A 20,954-nucleotide genomic window follows, 5' to 3' on the forward strand; every position below is an offset into this window, starting at 1 on the left:
GGCTGGGCGTGGGGGGGGCGGGGCGCGCAGGCTGGGGGGCCGCTCCCTCGCGTTCTCCTTGCGGTCTACCGTTCCGCCAGCCCAGACCCGCCGCGGAGCCGGGATCGAAGGCGACAGTGCCGCCCAGGGGGCGCGGCCGGGACGAGCTGAGGGTGCCCGACGCGGGGGTGGCGTGCGCACCCGTGGGGGGCAGGCAGGGAACAGAACTGCGGACCTGGAGGGGAATCTGAGGGTGCGGGCTCTCCGCGGACGTGGAACTGACCGGGGCTGGAGGGCCAGAAACTGATCGGCGCTGCAGAGCACAGCGAGGCTGCAGGCTGGTGCGGTGGGAGCAGGTGAACAGGTCCTCACCTCCGGGTGCGCGCCCCCACGCGCCCTTATCCCGGGGCCCGCGCCTCCTCTCAGCCATGGGCCCCGGGCCCCGCCGAGCCGCCCGGGCTCCGCGCCCAGTGCTCTGTGCACTCGCCTTGATGGTGGCCGCCGGCGGCCGCGTCGCCTCTGCCTTCAATCTAGACACCCGATTCCTGGTGGTGAAGGAGGCCGGGAACCCAGGCAGCCTGTTTGGCTACTCGGTCGCCCTCCACCGGCAGACGGAACGGCAGCAACGCTACCTGTAAGTGAGTCTGGCGGGGGCAGGGTGGGAGAGGGAGCTTGTGTGCAAGATGTGGATCCAGCATTGAGTGGGAATCCTGGATCCGCTGGTAGTCGGGTCTGCGGCCGCCAGCCTTGTGAGCAAGGATTAAGGGGGCGGGGCCCCGGGCAGCCCTCTGGCTGCAGAGGTTTGGCGAGAAGTGCAGGAATTGGGTGTGAGATGGGGGCAAGTGCTGACCTGGCCATGGGTTGCTGACCTGATCTCTAGATGAGACCCCTCTGCTCTTTAAACCTTTCTCAAGAGCCTAAATGGGATATCCACTGCCTGGAACCGAGTACCTAGTATGCTGAATGCCTTTGCTCTATAGGGCTGCGAATTGGGGACAACTGAAAGATAAACACGGAGGGGTCCCTTTCTCCCTTTCCTGGGAAGAACCTGTGGGCATATGCATTTAAACTCCCCCACTCCCTTATTCCGTGCTTTTAGTCTGCAGCCACAGCAGCCACACCCTCTGCAGAGCTAGACCCGAGGGCCTTCTCCACTGCTTGGAGGCTGGAGCTGTCCAGGAGCTCCTTCTGACCTCTGGAGAATGAAGGGAGCAGAGAGCTGGGAGGGATTGTCCTAACCCTTGCTTGCTCCCCCACCCCAGCCAGCCTGTGACACCCTCCCACCAGACATCTTCCCCGCATTCCACAGATTCATGTTGAATCTTCAGCCCTTAGTATGTTTGTTTTGGTTTGAAGAGGGAAATGGTGTTTTTCTCTTTCTTCTGGTCTCCTTTCTCAACAGCTGCAAAAAATAGGAGGGGAAGAACTAGGCATGCTGGAGAGAGGGGAAGGAACTAATCCAGCTGCTTGGGTCCTTCTCGTCCCACCCCCAAAATCTATACTCACACTCAGCCCCCTGCAGGCTGGTGGTGAGGAGAGGTCAGGCAGCTCCACCTGCCTCTGCTGGCCTCTTTGGGCCAGGTAGCCCACCAGACATCCGGCCCCAGCGGTGTCTGAGCTCCCTGAAAGGACATCAGATAAAAGGTGTGTTGAAACCTCTCCCAAGTCTGGTTGGGTCCTGCAGAAACTTGAGGAAACTTGGAATGTCCAAAGTCCATATTTTGTCCCGGCCCCAGCCCCTGCCCTCCTGGCCAAGCCTCTGCCCAGACTACGTACCTACACGTGGCTGCTGCCCTGTCTTGCTTCTGTAGGGGCTGGAGCCACCACACCCTTCCCTGTCCGGCCCCAGGATGTACACGGTCATTTGCACAAATGTCTATATTGGGGCGCTTTCAGCCCAGAAGATTTTTAGATTTCACTGCTGACTCTCCATGATATGAAGCAGTACATGGTAAAGAGAAGATCAGGCTGGAAAGAAGAGTTAGTGGTTCTGCATGGGCCCCTCCTCCTCGATCTTGAGCAAGATATTTCCTTTCTTTGGGCGAGTTTTCTCCAAGGAGGGTATGGAAGGGGATGTATATGTTCCTTCCTGTCTCTGTTGGCCTGTAAGGGATGCCTGGGCTTGGAAACAGACGAGGCTCCAGGGTCCGCTGCCAGTTTCCTGTCTTGGATCTGTACCACTACCTGTATCTTAATTTTCTCACCTGTCGGAAGGGAAACAACATACCCTCTTCAGGGGGCAAAAGTACCTTAATGAATCAGTGTGTGCAGAATGTGCTGTTTGCCTGCTTTTCTGAAGGGCAGCTGAGGGTTCTTATGTGGAAGCCAGGTTCTGATGTACTCCTACTGCCTAAAGGCCTCACCCACGATGACCGAAGCAGAGAAGTTCCACTCTTTATTTTTGGGTGAGCCCAGACAAATGAATGTTGGTGAGGCAGGTAGTTCTAAATAGAGTTCTGGGTCTCCCTTTTGGGTATTCCCAGTCTTTCCCAGGGGTGGTTCTATATCTTGACTCACCTCTCCTCACTGAATTCTGCCTGATGGCCCTTTGGAAAAGCCAGCTGGGCTTAGCTACTGCCAGCTGGGTAGCCAGATGTGAACAGCTGCCCGAGTGCACAGTTCAGGGAGCTAGCAAGTCAAGTTGCTGTCGGATATTCTATTGGCTCTGGAGAAGGGACAGTATTTGTATTCCTGAACAAACTCTTATTTGGCCTGAGCTTCATAGGTTTTCAGGAGATGCAGGGACCCCGGAAAGTAAGCCCCAAACTATGCATGCTTGTGCCTTGCTCCGGGAGTGGGTGGAGGGGGAGATCACAGGTCCATCAGATTCCCAGAAGGCCTCGTTCCGGAAATGGGCAAAAGTGCAAGTGTAGACGCTCCTTGTTGCCCCATCATGTTCATCTCTGGACTGGGGTTCACGGCCCACAATATCAGAGGCTTGCCCCAAGCTGGGCCTCAATCCCTTCATCTCCAGAAGTGAGGGGTGAGGAGCAGGATGGAGGAGCAAAGTGCTTTGACTTCTGGTGAGGGCCCCAGAGAGGAGAGGGGATATTCCTCTGGAAGGTGATACTCAGCACCCCTCCCCCGGGCCCCCAACCAGCTCCTGCTCTGCATCCCCATGGGAGCCCAGGTGCCCTGGGCTGGCTCACCTGGTGGGCATGCAGCGTCCTTCGGGCCCTCTCTCTCCCTTTGCACTCGCCTGGAAATGAGGGTGTCTGGGAAGCCAGGCACGGGGTGGGGAGTGCCGGGGCTCCTGGAAGATGAAGTCACACCTGAGGTAGGCAGGAGCCAGTTTACGTGCCTGCGCTCTTAAAACATGTTTTCTGGGCAGGGCAGGCGCCTGGCAGCCTCCAGGGCTCGTGCCAGAGGAAACAGGCACATGGGCCGAAGGCGAGGATGTGGAGTGTTCTTTGCCTCCGGCCCTCTCCAGTGACCTGTCCAGTCCAAAGCGTCTTAAACTGGACTGGAGATAGAGGGAACTGATGGGTAGAAAGAGGAGCGAAAGGGGCTTAGTCAGAATTAAACAAAGGAGAAAGGAGATGTCGCATCTGCAAGAGGGACTGAGGTTAGGTGACAGGAAGAATGCCCTAAGGGATCAAATATGGCAAAAATACCAAAGAGCCAGGGAGAGTGAAAAGAAATGAGAAAAGCAGCCTTGTTCCTTTTTATCTTTGGCTTGGACCAAGCCTCTTTCTCCCATCCTCTCTGATTCTCTCGTTTCCTCCAGCTTGTTGCTCTGGTTCTAGGGCTGAGTCACAGGAGGGGAGAGGGGGCTGGGTGGGCAGCAGAAGTAGGGAGAGGGGGAGAGGGCTGCAGTTTCAGCTTCCACAGGACCAGCCTCTGGGGAGATGGCTAATTCGGGCAGCGAGGTTGGCATGGAGCTGGGAGCCAGGCTCTGAGAGCTGCCCTACCCCCACCCCAGGACCAAGCTTGAGCAGCCTCAGCTCTGCCTCCTGGCCCGGGGTGGAAGGGAAACTCAGGTGTCTACAGAACTGGGGCACATGACGTGGAGTTGGGGGGCCTTGGCTTCAGTGCTGGCACTCGGGCTCCTCAAGATAACGGAGAGCTTCCCCTGGGCCCACCCCAGCACCTCCTTGAGGTGAGGGTCTGGGAAGCTGGATCGTACAAGCTGCTTCTCTGAGCAGCGCCCCCCTCCCAGGGCCCTCCAGGGGCCCGCTTCTCCAGTGCCAGCTGACCTGGTACCCTGAGTGCTTCTGGGCTCGGTTCCCCAACTGTCTTCGTTCTGCTACTTTCTCCCTGACAGAGGCTTGCCCCAAGCAAGCTTTCAACTGCCCTGGAAGCAAGACGGGGCAGAAAGGTGAGGACGTGCTTTTCTGGAACTTGAAGCTCAGGGGCTCCCCAGAGACCAGGAGGGGCTGTTTAAAGGAAAGGTTGAAGAAGCAGTTGTTTGAAAACCATTAGAGGTTTTTACCCATCCACCTATCTCAGGGAGAGGGGGCCCCCTTGCCTCCCCAGCCCAGTTTGACTCCAGAAGAGTCCAATCTCTGTTCCTTGTTCCAAGAGCTGGGCATCTGTGCCCTTCTGACTCTGCTGGAGGGTGGGCTCAGAGGTGGTCTGAGGGGGTCTGCTTTTGGACTCTTTGAACTGCACTTCACCGGACAGAAGGTAGCCAAATGCTCATTTGCAAATTGATATACCTTGTATTTTCATAGCAGTAACTGCTCTCCGGGTCCCCCCCCACACACACACACCTGGCTGTAGCTGGAGGAATCTGGGCCTGAGCCTCCGCATACCCGCCCTGCCTTCCCCCATCCACGCCAAGTCCCCTGGCTGTAGACCCGTTGGATCCCGGGCTGGGTGCCAGAGGGCCTTAAAGGGCTTCTACGCAGGCCAAGTAGGAGCTAAAAATATTCCAGAGGGGTGGGGGGCTCCCTGTGGAGCCTCTGGGGGGAGGGGCCTTGATGTGGGGCTGGGATTAGGTACTGGCATTGCCCACTGCCCATCAGTGAGTGGCATGACTCTGGAGGAGAGTAAGGACGGGAGGGATGGATGGTGAAGGGGTTTATTTCTTTCTTTTTTTTTTTTTTTAAAGACTTCCTTTATTTGTGCATACAGAACTGGGGTACAGGCCAGAGGCTCAGGGGCGGCGAGAGGCTTCGCCAGAGACAGAGTGGGGAGCAGAACAGGCAGATCGACGAAGTACACTGCTGAGGGGAGCAGCGGGCGGGTCAGGAGAGGTCTGCCGCGCCAATTGGTCTCCTCCGGGGCAGGCGGGAATCGAACTCATGCGGAAGTGGCTTTTGCTTCTCAGTGCAGTGCTTTAACCCGCTGCGCCACCAGGGAGGGCTGAAGGGGTTTATTTCAATCCAAATGCCTTCCACGCCCAGCTCTGCCTGCTTGGCACAGCAGAAGCCAAGAGGAGGGCTCCCCCAGCCCACTTCTGAGATGAAGAAGCTTATAAGGGCCAGGGTCACCTGCTCCTCGGCTGCCTCCTGCCCTGGCCGCCTGGGCAGTGGGCAGCATGGGCAGACACTCTTCTACTGCATTTCATACCCTGGAATGTACCCTGGGTGCCCCAGGGACCAACTTTGAAATCATTTTAGCCACCCTCAGCCTCCATAGCTCCAGCCAAATCTGACCGCCGCCCTAGGCGAGCATCGCCTCTGTGCCCGGCCGCCCTACCACCATAGTGGCTGCTAGGTACACATAGGTCCGGAAGTGCCATGTGTGTCCCGTCTTTGCTTCCTCTACACAGCTGAGCTAGTTTATATTCTGCTGTCTGGTCTAAGTCCCCTAATCCAGGGAGAGGAGGAGAAGTACAGAAATTTCTAGGGTGCTAAGGGGAGGCCTGGGGAGTCCCGGGGCTATTGACGGAGCCACAGGAATCAGAATATCAGTGCTTACCTCGCCATGGCTTCAGGCCCGAAAGCCCTTCCACAGACTGAGCCCACGTGTCCCCCAGCAGCCCCAAAGGTCGCTACTGCCCCATCTCACAGGTGAGCACTCAGGCCCAAAAAGGGAAAGGAAACTGCCCTTCAGGCGAACAAACCCTAGCTCCAGGCTCCAGGTGGGGAGCAGCTCCTCTCCCACGTGGCTTTGGCCTCCTCGCTCATCTCTCAGGAACACCAGGGAGCGGATGTCCTTGTGTGGTCAGGCAGTGAACTCACCGGGCACCCTCCCCAGCCCAGACAGAGGGTGACTAACCAGCCTGGCTGGCTCCCTGCCAGCCTTCCAGCTCTGAGGAGCGGCTGCACCCCTGCCCCCCGGGAACACTTCCCTAGGGTGAGGTCTGAGCTGCGATGTGAAGTGCAGGCAGAAGGCCCGCCCCCTTCCTGGCACCCCCAGGCAGCACATTCCTGACACTCAGTGGGCAGAGGCACCTCAGGCCCCAGCATGCCCAGCCTGCCCTGCCCGTTCCCTGCAACCCTGGTGCGCAGGTCCCAGGCTAAAGCTACAAGCAGAGCTGTTGCTCGTTGCTATGCACTTCTAGACTCTGGCAGGAGGCCAGAGCCCAAGTTTCTGAGCCGGGCGCCTCGGGGCGACACATTGCTGGGACCAGATGGAGGGGTACCCAGGTGGTGGCTGCCACCCAGGAGGCTGGGTCCATCGAGGCCAGCCCCTGCCTTCCTCTCTTCCAGTCACTGCTCTGCTACCCTGGCACCCAGGACCCTGCCATACTCAGCTCTCTGGTAGCAAGGGCCTAGTGCACTTGGAGGAACTTGCCGTGGGTGTCCCTAAAAATGGCAGACCAGGGCAAGGCAATGGGCAAGGGGGATCACTCTGTCCATCCCCTAAGAGCTGGGCCCTGGGAGGCCACGTTACCCCAGCCCAGGAACCCAGCTCCACCCACACCTGTGTGCCTGTGCAGGTGTCACGTGGGGGGTCACCTAGGAGCCCAGGCCTGCTAACTTGGCTTAGGGGGGACAACCCAGACTCCAACGACTACCCTTCACCCACTGTCCCCTCCACCCCCTGGAGCTGAGCCTGCCAGGGCTCTGCCAGCCTTGCTTTCCTCCGGTCTCCCTTTATCCCAGAGGCTAACTGACGCACTCCTCCACACCTAGACCTGACCCAGTCGCTCCTTGCTTAAAACCAACTTGCTGTGCTGCCCATCCTGGCCCCGCCCGGGCTCCAGCTGGACTCAGATCTTGCGGGTGCCTGAATCACCCTGCTCGTTCATGCTTCCTGGCCCCGGCCTGGCTGTACCTTTGCCAGAGATGCTCTTCCTCCTTCCACCTGGTGAACCCCAGTCATCCCCCAACTCAGGCCAGGGTCTTCTCTTCTGTGAGCCTGACTGCCATCCAGGCTGACTGTGGGGGACTAGCCCTGATTTATGGGGCCCTGACTGAGGTGTCTGTCTTCTTCCCATCTTCCTTCCACGGGAGACTCTTGGAGGCCAAGGGCTGGGATTCATTTGTCTCCCCGATCCCCACACAGCCTGGCACACAGCCTGGCACAGAGCAAGTACTCAGTAACTGGATGTGGGACAGCAATTAGTTTGAAGCAACTTTGGGGAGTCTGGGCCCCGGGGTAACCTACCTTCTTGCCCCCCAGGCTCCTGGTTGGTGCCCCCCGGGACCTTGCCGTGCCTGATGGCTATACCAACCGGACCGGAGCCGTGTACCTGTGCCCACTTACTGCCAGCAAGGATGACTGTGAGCGGATGGACATTGTGGAGAAAAGTGAGGGGCTTGGGACTGGGGTCACTGCTGGGTATAGAGCCCGGTGGAGGAGGTGGTGTGGGCAGGATGGCTGGAGGAGAGAGAAGGTTTGCCTGGGCAGTTTCTAGTCACTTCTTGTCCAGCTGGGAAGTACAAGCCCTAAGGGAGAGTGAGGCCATATGGGATTTGTGGAGCTTAGGCTAATATCGGGCTAGAGAAGGGCGGCATGGTGGGCCGACCTGCTGGAGTGGCGAGCCAAGAGGGCCCAACCCCTGCCATCTGCAGGCTCTGGGCACTGGGCAGATGGGGTGCCTGGGCTCATGGTCCTGCTTATACTTACAGGTGATCCTGAGCATCACATTATTGAGGACATGTGGCTCGGGGTGACTGTGGCCAGCCAGGGTCCTGCAGGCAGAGTCCTGGTAAGTGGGCAGTCGCTGTCAGCTCCCCTCGTCCCACACTCCCTGCCTTCACTTCCTGGGCGGAGAGAAGCGGAAGGCAGGCGAGGGGTCTCAGTGCCTGAGCTGGGGCCTGGCAAATGTCCATTTCTGTGGCCGGGAGTCTTTGGGGGCATGAGTGTCCCTTGATCCTGTACTAATGGGAGGGGTGGGGACTGGCATGCTCTGAATCACCCACATCCTCCCTACCCTCCACCCCCCAGGGTAATCACCCTTCGTGGGAACCAGCTGAGGGAACTGCTGTGAGGAAAGGGCAGAGAGGGCCTCAGGCAGAGCAGCCTGGACACACTCCTTTCTGGGAGGCCGGCTGGCGGAAGAGACACAGCCCTGCTGCCCCCCGTTCCTGTGGCTCGGGGGGCCACTCCCTGCTGTGAACTGTCATCTCCTGCCCATATTCTTCAGTGCCAGTCTCAATGTATGCATCCCAGACAGACAATTATTTTTTCATTTTCTTAATTGATGGAGCATTTAGACATAGTCAAATACACAGATTATTTTTTCAAAGATGTATTTATTTATGCATACAAGAACTGGGGTACAGGCCAGAGGTAGGGAGAGGATTCACCAAAAGCAAAGTGGGGAGCAGGATAGATGGACTGATTGAAATAATACACTGCTGAGGGGAGCAGTGGGAGCGACAGGAGAGGCCGGCTGTGCCATGAGGGTCAGCTCCCTAGCCGGGATGGAACTCTTGCTGCAGTAGCTGTGGCTAGTACCATAACTCTGAGCTTTAACCCCTTGCATCACCAAGGCACCTCCTGCCGCCAACACAGATTTTAAGTTTAAGTGCATTTTGACAAATTAGGAACATGAATAGTCACCGGTCGTGTGGGTTTAGGGTTCTACCTAAGACAGTTCCAGGGCTGAGTCCGTCAGCAGATGTCTGTTCAGCCATCCATTCGTTCAGCCCATTTTCGTGAGCACCTACTATGTGCTCCACAGTGTGCCGGCCCTGGGAAGTTAGCAGTGATCGTGACGGGCACAGGCGCTGGCTGGTGGACTCAGAGCTGGAGGGGACACGAAGGCAAGTCAACAAGAACCAGACCTATTTTGGGGGCTGCTTCCCAACGCCCTGTTCTGACTGATTTGCTGATGATTTCCCAAGCACCTCTAGTATGTGAGGACCCAGGGAGGGGCAGCTCACCCTCACACTTCTGCCCTCAGTCTGGGCGCTGGGAGCCGCCCGCTTTGGCTTGAATCTTCTCTGTCTCTCTTCAGATGGTCAGGCAGAGATTTAGTTCTTTGTGCCTCAGTTTTCTTACTTAAAGTGGGGGGAATAATTGTCCCCACTTCACAGGGGAGTTAAGAGGCTTAAAAGTTAGTGCGTGAAGAGCTTGGAATTGTGTCTGGGCTGTAGCAAGCACTCGGTCAGGTTATCTGCTGCTATTATTGCTGTTGTTATTATTTTAATAATGGTCCTTTCATTAAGAGAAAGGGTCATCTGGGGCCAGCAGAGAAACTGCCTGGCATCTAGCTCCTTTCAGACCCTAAAGCCTGAACCCCACATCCTCTCACCCCTTTGCCACGATCTCTAAGTAACTCTTGAATCCCATACCTCTGACTCTCCAGAATGTACCCCCACCCTTCAGAGCAGATCTCTGAGTTCTGGGAAGGAGCGGCGGGTCCAGGTGTCACTGTGGGCAGGAAGGAATGCCACGAGCCCCCTCCAGCTCCTCCTCCGCACTCAGACATGCCCAGGCCCAGGGAGACAGCAGGCTAGACCGCTGGACTCCACTGCAGGCTCAGGCTGTGTGTGCTGGGGGGTCCCCAGGTCTGTGCCCACCGATACACCCAGGTGCTGTGGTCGGGGTCAGAAGATCAGCGGCGCATGGTGGGCAGGTGCTACGTGCGGGGCAATGATCTGCAGCTAGACCCCACGGACGACTGGCAGACCTACCACAACGAGATGTGCAACAGCAACACCGGCTACCTGGAGACTGGCATGTGCCAGCTGGGCACCAGTGGGGGCTTCACCCAGAACACCGTGTACTTTGGCGCCCCTGGTGACTACAATTGGAAAGGTGGGGACCTGGGGAAGGGGGGAGGGACAGAGAACACCCATCTCCCCATTAGCCACGGGACAGCGGCCCAGAGCCTCCACACCAGAGGGCAGAAGAGACAGCACCTCTTTACCAGTGTCAGCAACCGCCCCCCCCCCCACTGTTTTAAAGCACTTACTACGTACCAATGTGCCATCGGCTCTAGACATACCACACTAACTAATCCTAAAATACTCTCATGAGGCGAGTGTTATTATACCCATTTCACGGAAAAATGAGCCGCAGGGAACTGCAGTGCATTGTCCAAGCTCAGCATCAAACAGTGAAGCCGTGACTGCAACGCGGAGCCTGACTCCAGCGTAGCCATGGAAAGGCACCTTAAAAAATTAAGACACGCGCCTTGTAGAACTACCATCAGGACAGTAGGATTCAGGAAGGTAAAGAGTAAAACGCCCCTCCTCTCCCAACACCCTCTGCACAAGGATCGTGTGGCTCCTTCCAGATTCATTTTAAAATGTACCGTATCTTCAAAACGCACGCACATAGCACTAGCTAAAGGTGCTTTTTCCTTATGGGTAAATTATAGTATTTTTTCAGACTAGTACATACATGGCGATCTTTGGGGGGCTGTAGCACATCGAGAGCCACACTTGGGCCGACAGTAGTCCCCTGATCTGCGAGCTCACCTTCTGTGATTTCAGTTACCTGCGGCTAACAGGTATCTGCAAATTTTATGCATAGTGAGACACTTTGAGAGAGAGCACATTCACCTAACTTTGGTTACCCTAGATTGTTGTCGTTGGCATTATATTAGCTATTGTTGTCCATCTCTTCGTGTGTCTAATTTATAAATTGAAACTTGTAGGTATGTATGTATAAGAAAAAACAGTATATAGAGGCTTCCGGCACCACAGGGAGTCTTGGGAAATGTCCCCCTGTAGAGGAGGGACCCACTGTTCCAACTGCAGTTACCACTCAGGTGTCTGACACCCTCTCTGACTGCTTCTCAGCCACACACAGTGTGACCCTCCTCTCCCTTACTGCACCCTCATGGTTGCAGAATCAACAGGCAGAGGGTGCCCCGAATCTCCTCTTGACAGTCCTGGGTAGCCATAGCTCTGGGCTCCCCGTAGGCAGAGGCCTCAGCTCTCTCCTCTGTCCTGCCTTCCACCCCAGGCCTTTCAGAGCCTTGGCACACTCCCCAGTGCAGCCCCAGGGAAGCTGGGACAAGTGGACAGCTGAGTTTGGGGACAGGACCAGGAGAGGAGGTATGGAGGCTAGCGTCAGTGTCTGGCCGGGGACGCCCCTTCTAGTCTCCTGGAGCCTGGATGCTCAGATTCCAGTCATGTGTCCACAGCTAACTGCCCATCCTACTTTTCTCATCTGTAAGATAGGGTCCCCATTCTGCCCTGCAGAACTGGTAAGATAGAGGAAGTGTTCTGCAGATAGCAAAGTGTTGAGGAATCAAAGTTGTCATTATTTGTTACGAAAGCAACTTTGTTGCCATGAGGGACACAGCAATTGTGAAGCAGATTTGCAAGGCAAGACTCTGCTTGTGCCATTTATTGAAATACAGGCCTGTAAAAGCTGATCATGCAACCATGGAATGAGGAATAATGTCCAGAGGGTAGAATAGGAATGGGGGAAATAGTTTTACAAGGGACAGGAAAAGGGACATCATGACCATACATCAAGAGCCATTTGTGTCAGCAAAGTGTCTGATGTTATCACAGGCAGAGTTATCTCAAGACCACCATGAAGATGTCACGCAATCAGGTCAACAACGGCCAAGGCGTCCCCAGGCCTGCTTCCCGACACAGGCTATTCTCCGTGGTCATCAAGGAATGCTCTGCTGTGATTTATAGATAGCAAATAGGCCACAGTTGCCTGTGAATGGCCAGCTAGTAGCCAGCTCTAGGAAGCCACAATTAGTATCATATCTTGGGGGTGGGCTGTGCCCAGACATGTTGGCGGAAAGGGAAGGTGACATATCTCTTCCTCCAAATCCTTGTGAAGGAAACAACTACATGATTCAGCGGAAGGACTGGGATTTATCCGAGTACAGTTACAAGGGCCTAGAGGACCAAGGAAACCTCTATATTGGTGAGTCCAGTTTTGATGGCTCATTGGGTACAGGAAAGCATGGCACACCGGTCTCTCACCTACATGCCTGGCCAAGCGTGAGATCAGAGTGCAGGTGTGACCAGTGACATTTACTTCAACTTGCACACACTTATTGAGCACCACCTGTGTGTACCAAAAATGCAAAGTCAGTCCCCTCATGGACTCACAGTCCAGGGGGCAGGCAGGCCAGGGGGCTGGGCAGACTTCTGGGCATAGGGGAATAGAAGGTAAGGGGCAAGTTTGGACTGGGTCCAGAATAGAAGGGGACAAAGCTTGCTAAGACCTGAACTGACCACCTTCCCTCATCCCAGGGTACACGGTGCAGGTGGGCAGTGCCATCCTGCACCCCACGGAGATCACTGTCGTGACGGGCGCCCCGCGGCACAGACACATGGGTGCTGTCTTCTTGCTGAGCCAGGATACAGGTGGAGACCTGCGGAGGAGGCAGGTGCTGGAGGGCACGCAGGTGGGCGCCTACTTTGGCAGCGCCATTGCCCTGGCAGACCTGAACAATGATGGGTGAGAATCCAGGGCGACCCTCTGGGGCGGGGTGAGTGGTGAGTGGGGCCGGCTGGCCCCAACCTGGGCAGAGAGATTGCAATTGAATTTTCGTTTGGATGCTGTTTGCAGGGATTTGAAAGTCAGTTTTATCTATTCATTTGCAATCAAATGTTAGAGAAAACAGGTGGGTTCTGGGTATCTCATGACATCTGCAGCTCCTGTGTGTCATTTGTATAGGTATAGTGCATGTGGGCTTCTCCTTGGCAGGTATTTTCTGATCAATAGGTCAGGTTGGCATTTCCATGTCCTTCTCATCACCTATGGCCAGAGCTACCATTTGCACAGCTGTGTGCCGGCATGACTGTGCCCACTAGTGTTATGCCACCTATTGGGGGCTGACCTCACACTTTTGTTTCTCCCTCCTCTCCTGTGCAGGTGGCAGGATCTCCTGGTGGGTGCCCCCTACTACTTTGAGCGGAAAGAAGAGGTAGGGGGTGCCGTCTATGTCTACATGAACCAGGCAGGCACCTCCTTCCCTGCCCAGCCCTCTCTCCTCCTGCACGGCCCCAGTCGCTCCGCCTTTGGCTTCTCTGTGGCCAGCATTGGAGACATCAACCAGGATGGATTTCAGGGTAGGAGCCAGCACTCCTGCCCCTCACACACACTGAGTGCCAGCTGCTGTTGGAGACGGGATGGAGCCTGCCCGGGAAGCTCAGAGCAGCGCTCCCGACAGGACCTGCAGAGGGAGCCTGAGGCCAGCTCAGTGGGGCATGGAGGGCTGGGGAGGGCGTATGCAATGCAGAGGGACAGAAGGGCACCACATGAGTTGAGTGTAGGGTACGGGTACCCACTTTTATTGGGCACGGGGTGTTCATGCCAGAGATGAGGCTGGAGGTCTGAGGGCAGGGAGCGCATTTTGAAAGTCAGGCCAAAGACCTGGGGCTTTATTTAGGTCTTGGGAGAGGGGTGTCCAGAGAAGTTTGTGGGGTGGGATGGGAAGTAGCCTAAAAGATGATTCTGGATGGTGGTGTGTGGGATGGGGGGATCAAGAATGTGATATATGAGGAGAAGGATATTAAGCTAGGACCAAGGAAGAGCCCAAGTATAGGAGGTGTCACTAGTGTTCAGCAGAACGTGGGGACTAATCAGATGGGGGGGGTATTAGGAAAAAGGAAAAGCAAGGAGTTGAGCTTGGTTGCCACGGGCACACCTGGTTTTCTGGAAGTCACTGCTAGGGTAGCCTCAGTTTCCAGGAACATCAGCAGGAGGGTGGTAGGAGATTTCAAGGCACAAAACAGAAAGCAGGGAGCCTCCAAAGAGCCAAAATAGATACCAGAAAGTTCTATGAACAAAGCCAAGCACTCACTGATACAAGAGTCATCAATTTCTACTTAGGACTTCTTGACATACTTTGCTAACAAGCTTGGCTTTCTGGTTATTTAGGCCTTTGTAGATCAAAAGCAGCAAAGTAGGAGTTCAGTAGAATTTAAGATGTTAATAAAACATGTGGGGTTTATTTGTGGAAATAGTCAAGTAAAAAAGTCTTGACATTTGAATAAGCCAAGTTCACTATCATGTCATGGAAGTCCCAGGCCTCATTAGGAGGCTGTGGGCTCAGAAAGCCTCTGCTTCTTCGCTGGGGGTATTGGTGCCACAGGACCTGAGGTGACCCCCCTCCCTCTCTCCCGTAGACATTGCTGTGGGAGCCCCATTTGAGGGCTTGGGCAAAGTGTACATCTACCACAGCAGCTCCAGGGGGCTCCTCAGACAGCCCCAGCAGGTATGGATGGGGGGACAGGGGAGCCCGCCCCTCCTTTCCCTCACCCACCACCTCCCTACTCCCCCAGAGGGGGACCCCTACTGCCCAGAGCCTGCCCCCACTGCTTCACCTGCCCCTAGGTTATCCACGGGGAGAAGCTGGGGCTGCCTGGCCTGGCCACCTTCGGCTACTCCCTGAGTGGAAAGATGGATGTGGACGACAACTTCTACCCGGACCTGCTGGTGGGGAGCCTGTCGGACCGCATCGTGCTGCTGCGGTGAGTGGGGCAGGGTAGCCGGGCCTCGCTCCTCCGACCCAGTCTGGGCAGCGTTCTGTCTGGGTCCACCTTGGGCCCACCCCCAGCTTGAGCCCTGGCCCGGCCCAGCCTGGGGAAGGCAGGAGAGGAGGCGCCAGTGGCTGTGTTTCCTCTGCAGGGCTCGGCCTGTCATCAACATCCTGCACAGGACCTTGACAGCCAGCCCATCCGTGCTGGACCCTGCGGCCTGCACGGCCAGCTACTGGTGAGACCCCAGCCCCTGCTCTGCCTCCCATTCCTCTTTAGAACAGGCGGCTTAGGAGGGGCTCTGGCTCCCTAAACCCTCTCCTGGCAACTCGTACTATGCACTCCCCCACTTTAGAGGGTTGATTCTTGGGTAAGCCTTGTCCTCCCTCCCCAACTTCATTAAAAGGCAGACTCCTTGCAGAGGGTAATGGGAGGGTGGGAGGGTGTGGGGCGTGGAGGCCTGGGTCAGCTGTGGCCCCAAAGTGTGCAGCCCAGCTCTGGAGAGCAGGTTCCGGAGCAGGAAGGGGGAGAGGGAGACACTTAGGTGGACAGATGCGCAGAAGGACAGCTACCATGGGCAAGTTATTAATTTTTCTGAGTCTCAGATTCCTCCCCTGGAAAAGAGTCAACAACCAATTTACAGGGTTGTTGTGATAATTAAGTAAGATAATGCACAAAAAGCCCTTAGCACAGTGTCCTTTATGCCATAAGCGCACAGAAAACACTAGTCACAAAGGTGGTGATAATAATGGTGATGACCCCAAGGCCTCTGGATGAACAGAGACATTAGGAGTCAGAGCAGGGAAGCGGGAACTGGGGTGAAGGCGGCTGGGGGTTGCGATGGAAGGAAATCTAGACTAAGCTGGGCCAACAACAGGTGACTTCAGGCAACTCCTTCTGCTCTCAGGACCTCAGTTTCCCCATTGGTGACCTGACTTGGTTTTCTTTATTTTATTTTATTATTATTTTTTTTCATCTGAATTGTACTGACTTGGTTTTCAATGACTCCAATGGGAGAGGGAAGGGAAGGGGCCAGCTGCTTTCTCTCTTCCCCCTAAAGGACCCTGGCTTCTTGCCCAGTACCAAGGATGAGAGGTAGGGCCTGGCTATCGGGTCCCACTGTAACCAGGCCCTCCTGTATGTCCCCTGTCCCCCAATAGTGTGCAGGTGGAACTATGCTTTGCTTACAACCAGAGTGCTGGGAACCCCAACTACAGACGAAACATCAGTGAGTGCTGGGGCAGAGGGCAAGGGGGTGCATGCTCCCCTGCTGCTTGCTGACCTACCTTCTACCTACAGCCTTGGCCTACACACTGGAGGCCGACCGGGACCGCCGCCCACCCCGGCTTCGCTTTGCACGCAGCCAGTCCGCTGTCTTCCACGGCTTCTTCTCCATGCCTGAGATGCGCTGCCAGAAGCTGAATCTGTTCCTTATGGTGAGCCATGGGCAAGGGCAGAAGGTGGGCCCCGTGGCCCCTGGAGGAGGTAACCAGAGTCCCCCAGGTCAAGGGTGAGGAACCGGGGTCACCCTAGGGGTGGTGGGGGGAGCTGGGAGAAAGGTCATAGGTCTGTAGGAGGTACAGTGTACAGCGCCCTGCACCTGGCACAGGAGAGAAACCCTTGCTGTGGGGATCGGGGTGCAGGGGCTCATCACCTCTGAGAAGAGTGAGGTGCAGGACCCTTGACTTAGCTCACCCCTGGGGGAAAGGCTCTGTGAGTGGAGGGCAAACTGGCACATCAGGATGGAAAGATAGAGCTCAACCTGGGGGTCCTAGTGATGGGGTTCAACCCCCACCAAGAGGGAAGGAGGAGACCAATCCCCTCCCTTGTGGATGAAGGCGGTAGGGAGGGGGTCAATCTCGTGGTCAGAGGGAGAGGTTCAGTCTGGGGAAGGTGGGGGGTGTCCCTGGGGCTACCGGAGGCGTGAGGGGGGAGGGGCCTTAGCTCCTCCTAGGGGATTCAGAGGATGGTAGGAGATTTCAAGTTGGAGAGGGGCAGAACTGGGCTCAGCGTGTCCCCCCTCCTCAGGACAACGTCCGCGATAAACTGCGCCCCATCGTCATCTCCATGAACTACTCTTTACCTCTGCGGATGCCCGAGCGCCCCCGGCTGGGACTGCGGTCCCTGGACGCCTACCCGGTCCTCAACCAGGCGCAGGCGCTGGAAAACCATACCGAGGTGGGTAGGGCCGGGGCCAGAAGGGCAAGCGCGGGGGGCGAGGCCGGGGCGACGGTGGAACCAGAGGGTGCTGCGGGTGGTGGACCCTCACGCCTCCGGTCACCCCAGATCCAGTTCCAGAAGGAGTGCGGGCCGGACAACCAGTGTGACAGCAACTTGGAGATGCGGGCTGCTTTCGCGTCCGAGCAGGGGCAGCTCCTGAAGCGGTGAGCGGCGACTCCGCTAGCGGGGCGGGGCTTCTCTGGCTCCCGGGCAACGCGGGGCAGCGCCTATTGGTCAGGACGCTGGAGGACCGCGGCCTGAGCGGCGCTCCTCCCTCCCCCACCCCCTGCCAGGGGCGGAGTCTGAGGGGGGGCTTTTATTGGCCAGGTAGGACTTGTAGGCTGGGCTTCCTGGTCCGAAAGGGGACACTACCGGCAGACCCGGCTGTGGCCTCTGGGAGCTTCCCTTAGGCGCCCGCAGGTCCGAGGGGCGGGGCCTAGTTGTTCGGGGGCGGGTCCTGGGCGGGGCTTTGGTTCAGCTCGGGGCTCCTCCCCCTCAGGCTCCAGTATGGCAGAGACGTCAAGAAACTGCTCCTGAGCATCAATGTGACCAACACCCCCAGCCGGCAGCGGGCAGGGGAGGACGCCCACGAGGCTCTGCTCACCCTGGAGGTGCCGCCCGCCCTGCTGCTGTCGTCAGTGCGCCCAGTGAGTGCCCTCGGCCCGCCTCAGCCCAGCCGGTCCTGCACCTCGCATTTACACCCTTCATGCATGCACGCATTTAGCTGTGCTGTCATTTTCCTTATGTGCCCACCTCCCCGATGCCCCGTCCTGCCTGAGCCCCCCCTCCCCCAGGCCGGGGCATTCCCGAGGCTAGGGGAACCCGGTTCTGAATCATCTAGGGCTTCTGCCCTGTGCCACAATGGAAGGGCGGAACAGCAGGCCCTACTATGACTGCCCAGAACTGATTCATCGTCTTTCCTCAGCCCGGGGCCTGCCAGGCCAACGAGACCATCCTTTGTGAGCTGGGAAACCCCTTCAAAAGAAACCAGAGGGTGAGAAGTGGCCACACCCTCCCAGTTGGCTCCCGGTCTTTTCCCATGAGCTCCTTACCCTCCTGCCTGACTGCTTGGGGGTGGGGGGTGATGCTGACCTGACACAGTGGGGGACAGGATAAAACATGGGGAAGTAGGAAGAGATTGGAGACTTAGTAAAATGGGGCCTCTAGGGAGCTGTGCTCAAAGTTAAAGCAGATAGAGGTGAGGAAACCAGTTTTATTGAGCACCTACTATGTGCTATGCCCCAAGTGCAACACTTTGTGTCTTTTATGTGATATAATTCTCACAACTTTTGAGGGGATAAAAGATACTTTTACAGATTTGTTGATTTGTTCAAGGTCATATAGCTCAAAAGTAGCAGTTGTTACTGACAGAAAAAGGGGAAAAAAAACGAGGCTCAGAAAGTGTAAATGTAGACATGGGTGGGGAGGTAGACTCCCGTGACACAGATGGGTGGAGGTCAAAGAACCATCTGTCCACACCTGTCTCTGCCCCTTGGCCTCCTTCCTGCCGGACACCAATACCCTCGCCTTCCTGACTCTCCTGGCAGATGGAGCTGCTCATCACCTTCGAGGTCATTGGGGTGACCCTGCACACCAGGGAACTTCAGACACAGCTGCAGCTCTCCACGTGAGTGACCTCATTAAACCAGTCTGTGACAGGACTGAGGTGTCCTGGGGTCTCCTACAGCCCCAGGCTTAGTGGACACATCTCTTAGTGGACACACCCCCTACCTCCCCTCCCCAGGTCAAGTCACCAGGACAACCTGCGGCCTCTGAATTTGACTCTGTTGGTGGATTACACCCTCCAGGCGACACTCAGCATGTGAGTACCTTACCCCTTCCCTCAGCCTGCTGTGCCTGAGCTAGGGCTTTCCTGTCTCCACAGTGTCAAGTTCCTTTGACACAGCTCTTTGGCCTCGTATCTTCAGGCCTCCACTTGTCCTGGGTCTCCCCTAGACAGCAGCAGTCACTGGCCCTGTTGTTACTATTAGTAAGGACTGCCCTTGCCAAGTAGAGAGTAGTGGAAGAATCACCAGCTAAAGTATCCGTGTGAACTGACCATTTCTTCACTGCTCATGTGCTAAGGATTTTGTGTGTTGTCTCCTTGACTTCTCACAACAGCTCCATAATACAGTGATTGTTACTAATTCTACTGCACAGATGAGGAAACCAAGTCTTGGAGTGGCCTAATAGACCCCACAGCTGGGTAGTCTGCTGGGTATAGAGGAGCCACAGTTAATTCACCCATGGTGGCCAGCCCTCTGCCAGGGCCCTCCCATCCCTAGTGACTCCAGCATCTTTCTTACCCCTAGGGTGTCTCAGCGACTACAAAGCTTCTTTGGGGGGACAGTAATGGGTGAATCTGGCATGAAAACTGTGGAAGATGTGGGGAGCCCTCTCAAGTTTGAGTTCCAGGTAAGAGAACCAATGGGACCCTGGATTAGGGGCTCCTGGAATGAGTGAGGGGGGTTCTTTCTGGGCCTGGGGTCTGAGGATCTGAGGATTAAGGGTTGGTGAGATGGAGGCAGTTTGCCAGGAAACCCCGATATCTCTTGTGCCCACAGGTGGACCCAATGGGGGAAGGACTGGCAGCCCTGGGGACCCTGGTGCTAGGGCTTAACTGGCCCTATGAAGTCATCAACGGCAAGTGGCTGCTGTATCCTACGGAGGTCACTGTCCGTGGCAATGGGTCCTGGGCTTGCCAGCCCCCTGGAGACCTTATCAACCCTCTCAACCTCACTCTCTCTGTAAGGACATTCTCAGCACCTTCGATTTGCATGTTGTAGAGCAGAAGGGCCAGCGGCTCCCCCTGCTTTCCCTCACGCCTATCTGGGAGCCGGCCTCTGCCCTCCCCTCTCTTTCTCTCCCCACCTTTGTCCCCGCTTCTTCCCAGCAAACTTCCTCTTGACTCTCAGGTCTCTGGAGACAGGCCTCCATCTTCACAGCGCAGGCGGCGACATCTGGACCCAGGGGGGGACCAGGGTACTCCACCTGTCACTCTGGCTGCTGCCAAAAAAGCCAAGTCTCAAACCACACTGGTAAGTGGCCAAGGCAAGATCAGAGAGTATCGTGTCCACCCATCACAGGGTGGGTGGGCACCAGGGGGTGCATGGAGCAAGGGAGATGGGTGTTACTCCCTAGGAGACCCCAGTCTGCTGAGGTGATATGGCTCCTGGACTCAGGACCAGTCAGAGGGAGTACCTCATCCCTTTCCCTCAGAGGGTACCTCACTTCCTGAGCCTTGGGGAACAACTGTATATGCACCAAAGGAAAACACACTAGCTCTGTTCCCAGGGTCCCCAACCTATTAGGAATGATGGACTCAGAGCTGTGACATTGAGGCTGGGGAGTGGGGAGAGACAGAGTGTGGGGGTGCTTTCATAGGAAGGAGAGGGGAACAGGCCTGGGAAGCGAGTTGAGGCCTCACCTGGTGGAGTGATAGGTGGCGTGTCAAATGGGGAGAGGCGTGAGGGGGTTGGGGAAGAGGTGTCAGGGGTTGGGCCCCATTACCTGAGCACAGGTCGCATTTCCTGTTTCCTATGTCCCTGCCACCTGTCTCTATGTGCTTGGCACAATGATGTGTCTTAAACATGTAAGTATCTGGGGATAGGTGTGCATGAGTGAAGAGATGGGGTCAGGCCCTTTCATGCCTGCCAAGGGTGGGACAAAGCATGAAGCATCTGTGGAGACCGGGCTGCCTCACATCCTGCCTTCCCTGTCCACCTCAGTCCTGTGAGAATAACAAGACGCGCTGTGTGTGGCTGGAGTGCCCCATTCCCGATGCCACCGTCATCACCAGCGTGACAGTGCGGGCCCGGGTGTGGAACAGCACCTTCATTGAGGTCAGTGCCTGGGTCCCAGGGTCTCTGCTTCCGCCTCCCCAGGCTGGCAGAGCCACAAAGAGAGGGTGAGGCCAGGGTCACAGCAGAGCCCCCGGCGTATCAGTTTCGGCTTCGGGTTTTATGCATGACGTGTTACACACCGCCACTCTCACAGGACAGGGCCATG

The 20,954-nt window shown here is 56.5% G+C and overlaps 1 protein-coding gene across 3 annotated transcripts in view; it reads left to right on the forward strand.

The window, feature by feature from the left end:
* The first annotated feature begins 33 nt into the window (after positions 1–33).
* The window catches only part of ITGA3 (integrin, alpha 3 (antigen CD49C, alpha 3 subunit of VLA-3 receptor)), a 27,144-nt gene continuing 6,223 nt past the window's right edge, over positions 34–20,954 (forward strand). For 2 of the 3 annotated variants that reach the window (XM_004684330.2, XM_012726531.1), the window contains exons 1-22: positions 34–613; positions 7,495–7,622; positions 7,944–8,023; positions 9,831–10,080; positions 12,076–12,162; positions 12,495–12,702; positions 13,120–13,316; positions 14,376–14,464; positions 14,584–14,720; positions 14,878–14,964; positions 15,887–15,954; positions 16,026–16,162; positions 16,755–16,904; positions 17,013–17,110; positions 17,446–17,593; positions 17,872–17,940; positions 18,494–18,573; positions 18,691–18,768; positions 19,259–19,361; positions 19,511–19,693; positions 19,862–19,984; positions 20,675–20,788. In XM_004684330.2, coding sequence (XP_004684387.1) covers positions 408–613; positions 7,495–7,622; positions 7,944–8,023; positions 9,831–10,080; positions 12,076–12,162; positions 12,495–12,702; positions 13,120–13,316; positions 14,376–14,464; positions 14,584–14,720; positions 14,878–14,964; positions 15,887–15,954; positions 16,026–16,162; positions 16,755–16,904; positions 17,013–17,110; positions 17,446–17,593; positions 17,872–17,940; positions 18,494–18,573; positions 18,691–18,768; positions 19,259–19,361; positions 19,511–19,693; positions 19,862–19,984; positions 20,675–20,788 — 2,820 coding nt within the window. In that variant the 5' untranslated portion in view covers positions 34–407. The remainder of the gene's footprint in view (positions 614–7,494; positions 7,623–7,943; positions 8,024–9,830; positions 10,081–12,075; positions 12,163–12,494; positions 12,703–13,119; positions 13,317–14,375; positions 14,465–14,583; positions 14,721–14,877; positions 14,965–15,886; positions 15,955–16,025; positions 16,163–16,754; positions 16,905–17,012; positions 17,111–17,445; positions 17,594–17,871; positions 17,941–18,493; positions 18,574–18,690; positions 18,769–19,258; positions 19,362–19,510; positions 19,694–19,861; positions 19,985–20,674; positions 20,789–20,954) is intronic. The other variant, XM_012726529.1, reaches the window with a different exon arrangement.

The sequence above is a fragment of the Condylura cristata genome, unplaced genomic scaffold (assembly GCF_000260355.1).
Source record: "Condylura cristata isolate star-nosed mole 26May11 unplaced genomic scaffold, ConCri1.0 scaffold00017, whole genome shotgun sequence".
Lineage (NCBI taxonomy): Eukaryota > Metazoa > Chordata > Mammalia > Eulipotyphla > Talpidae > Condylura > Condylura cristata.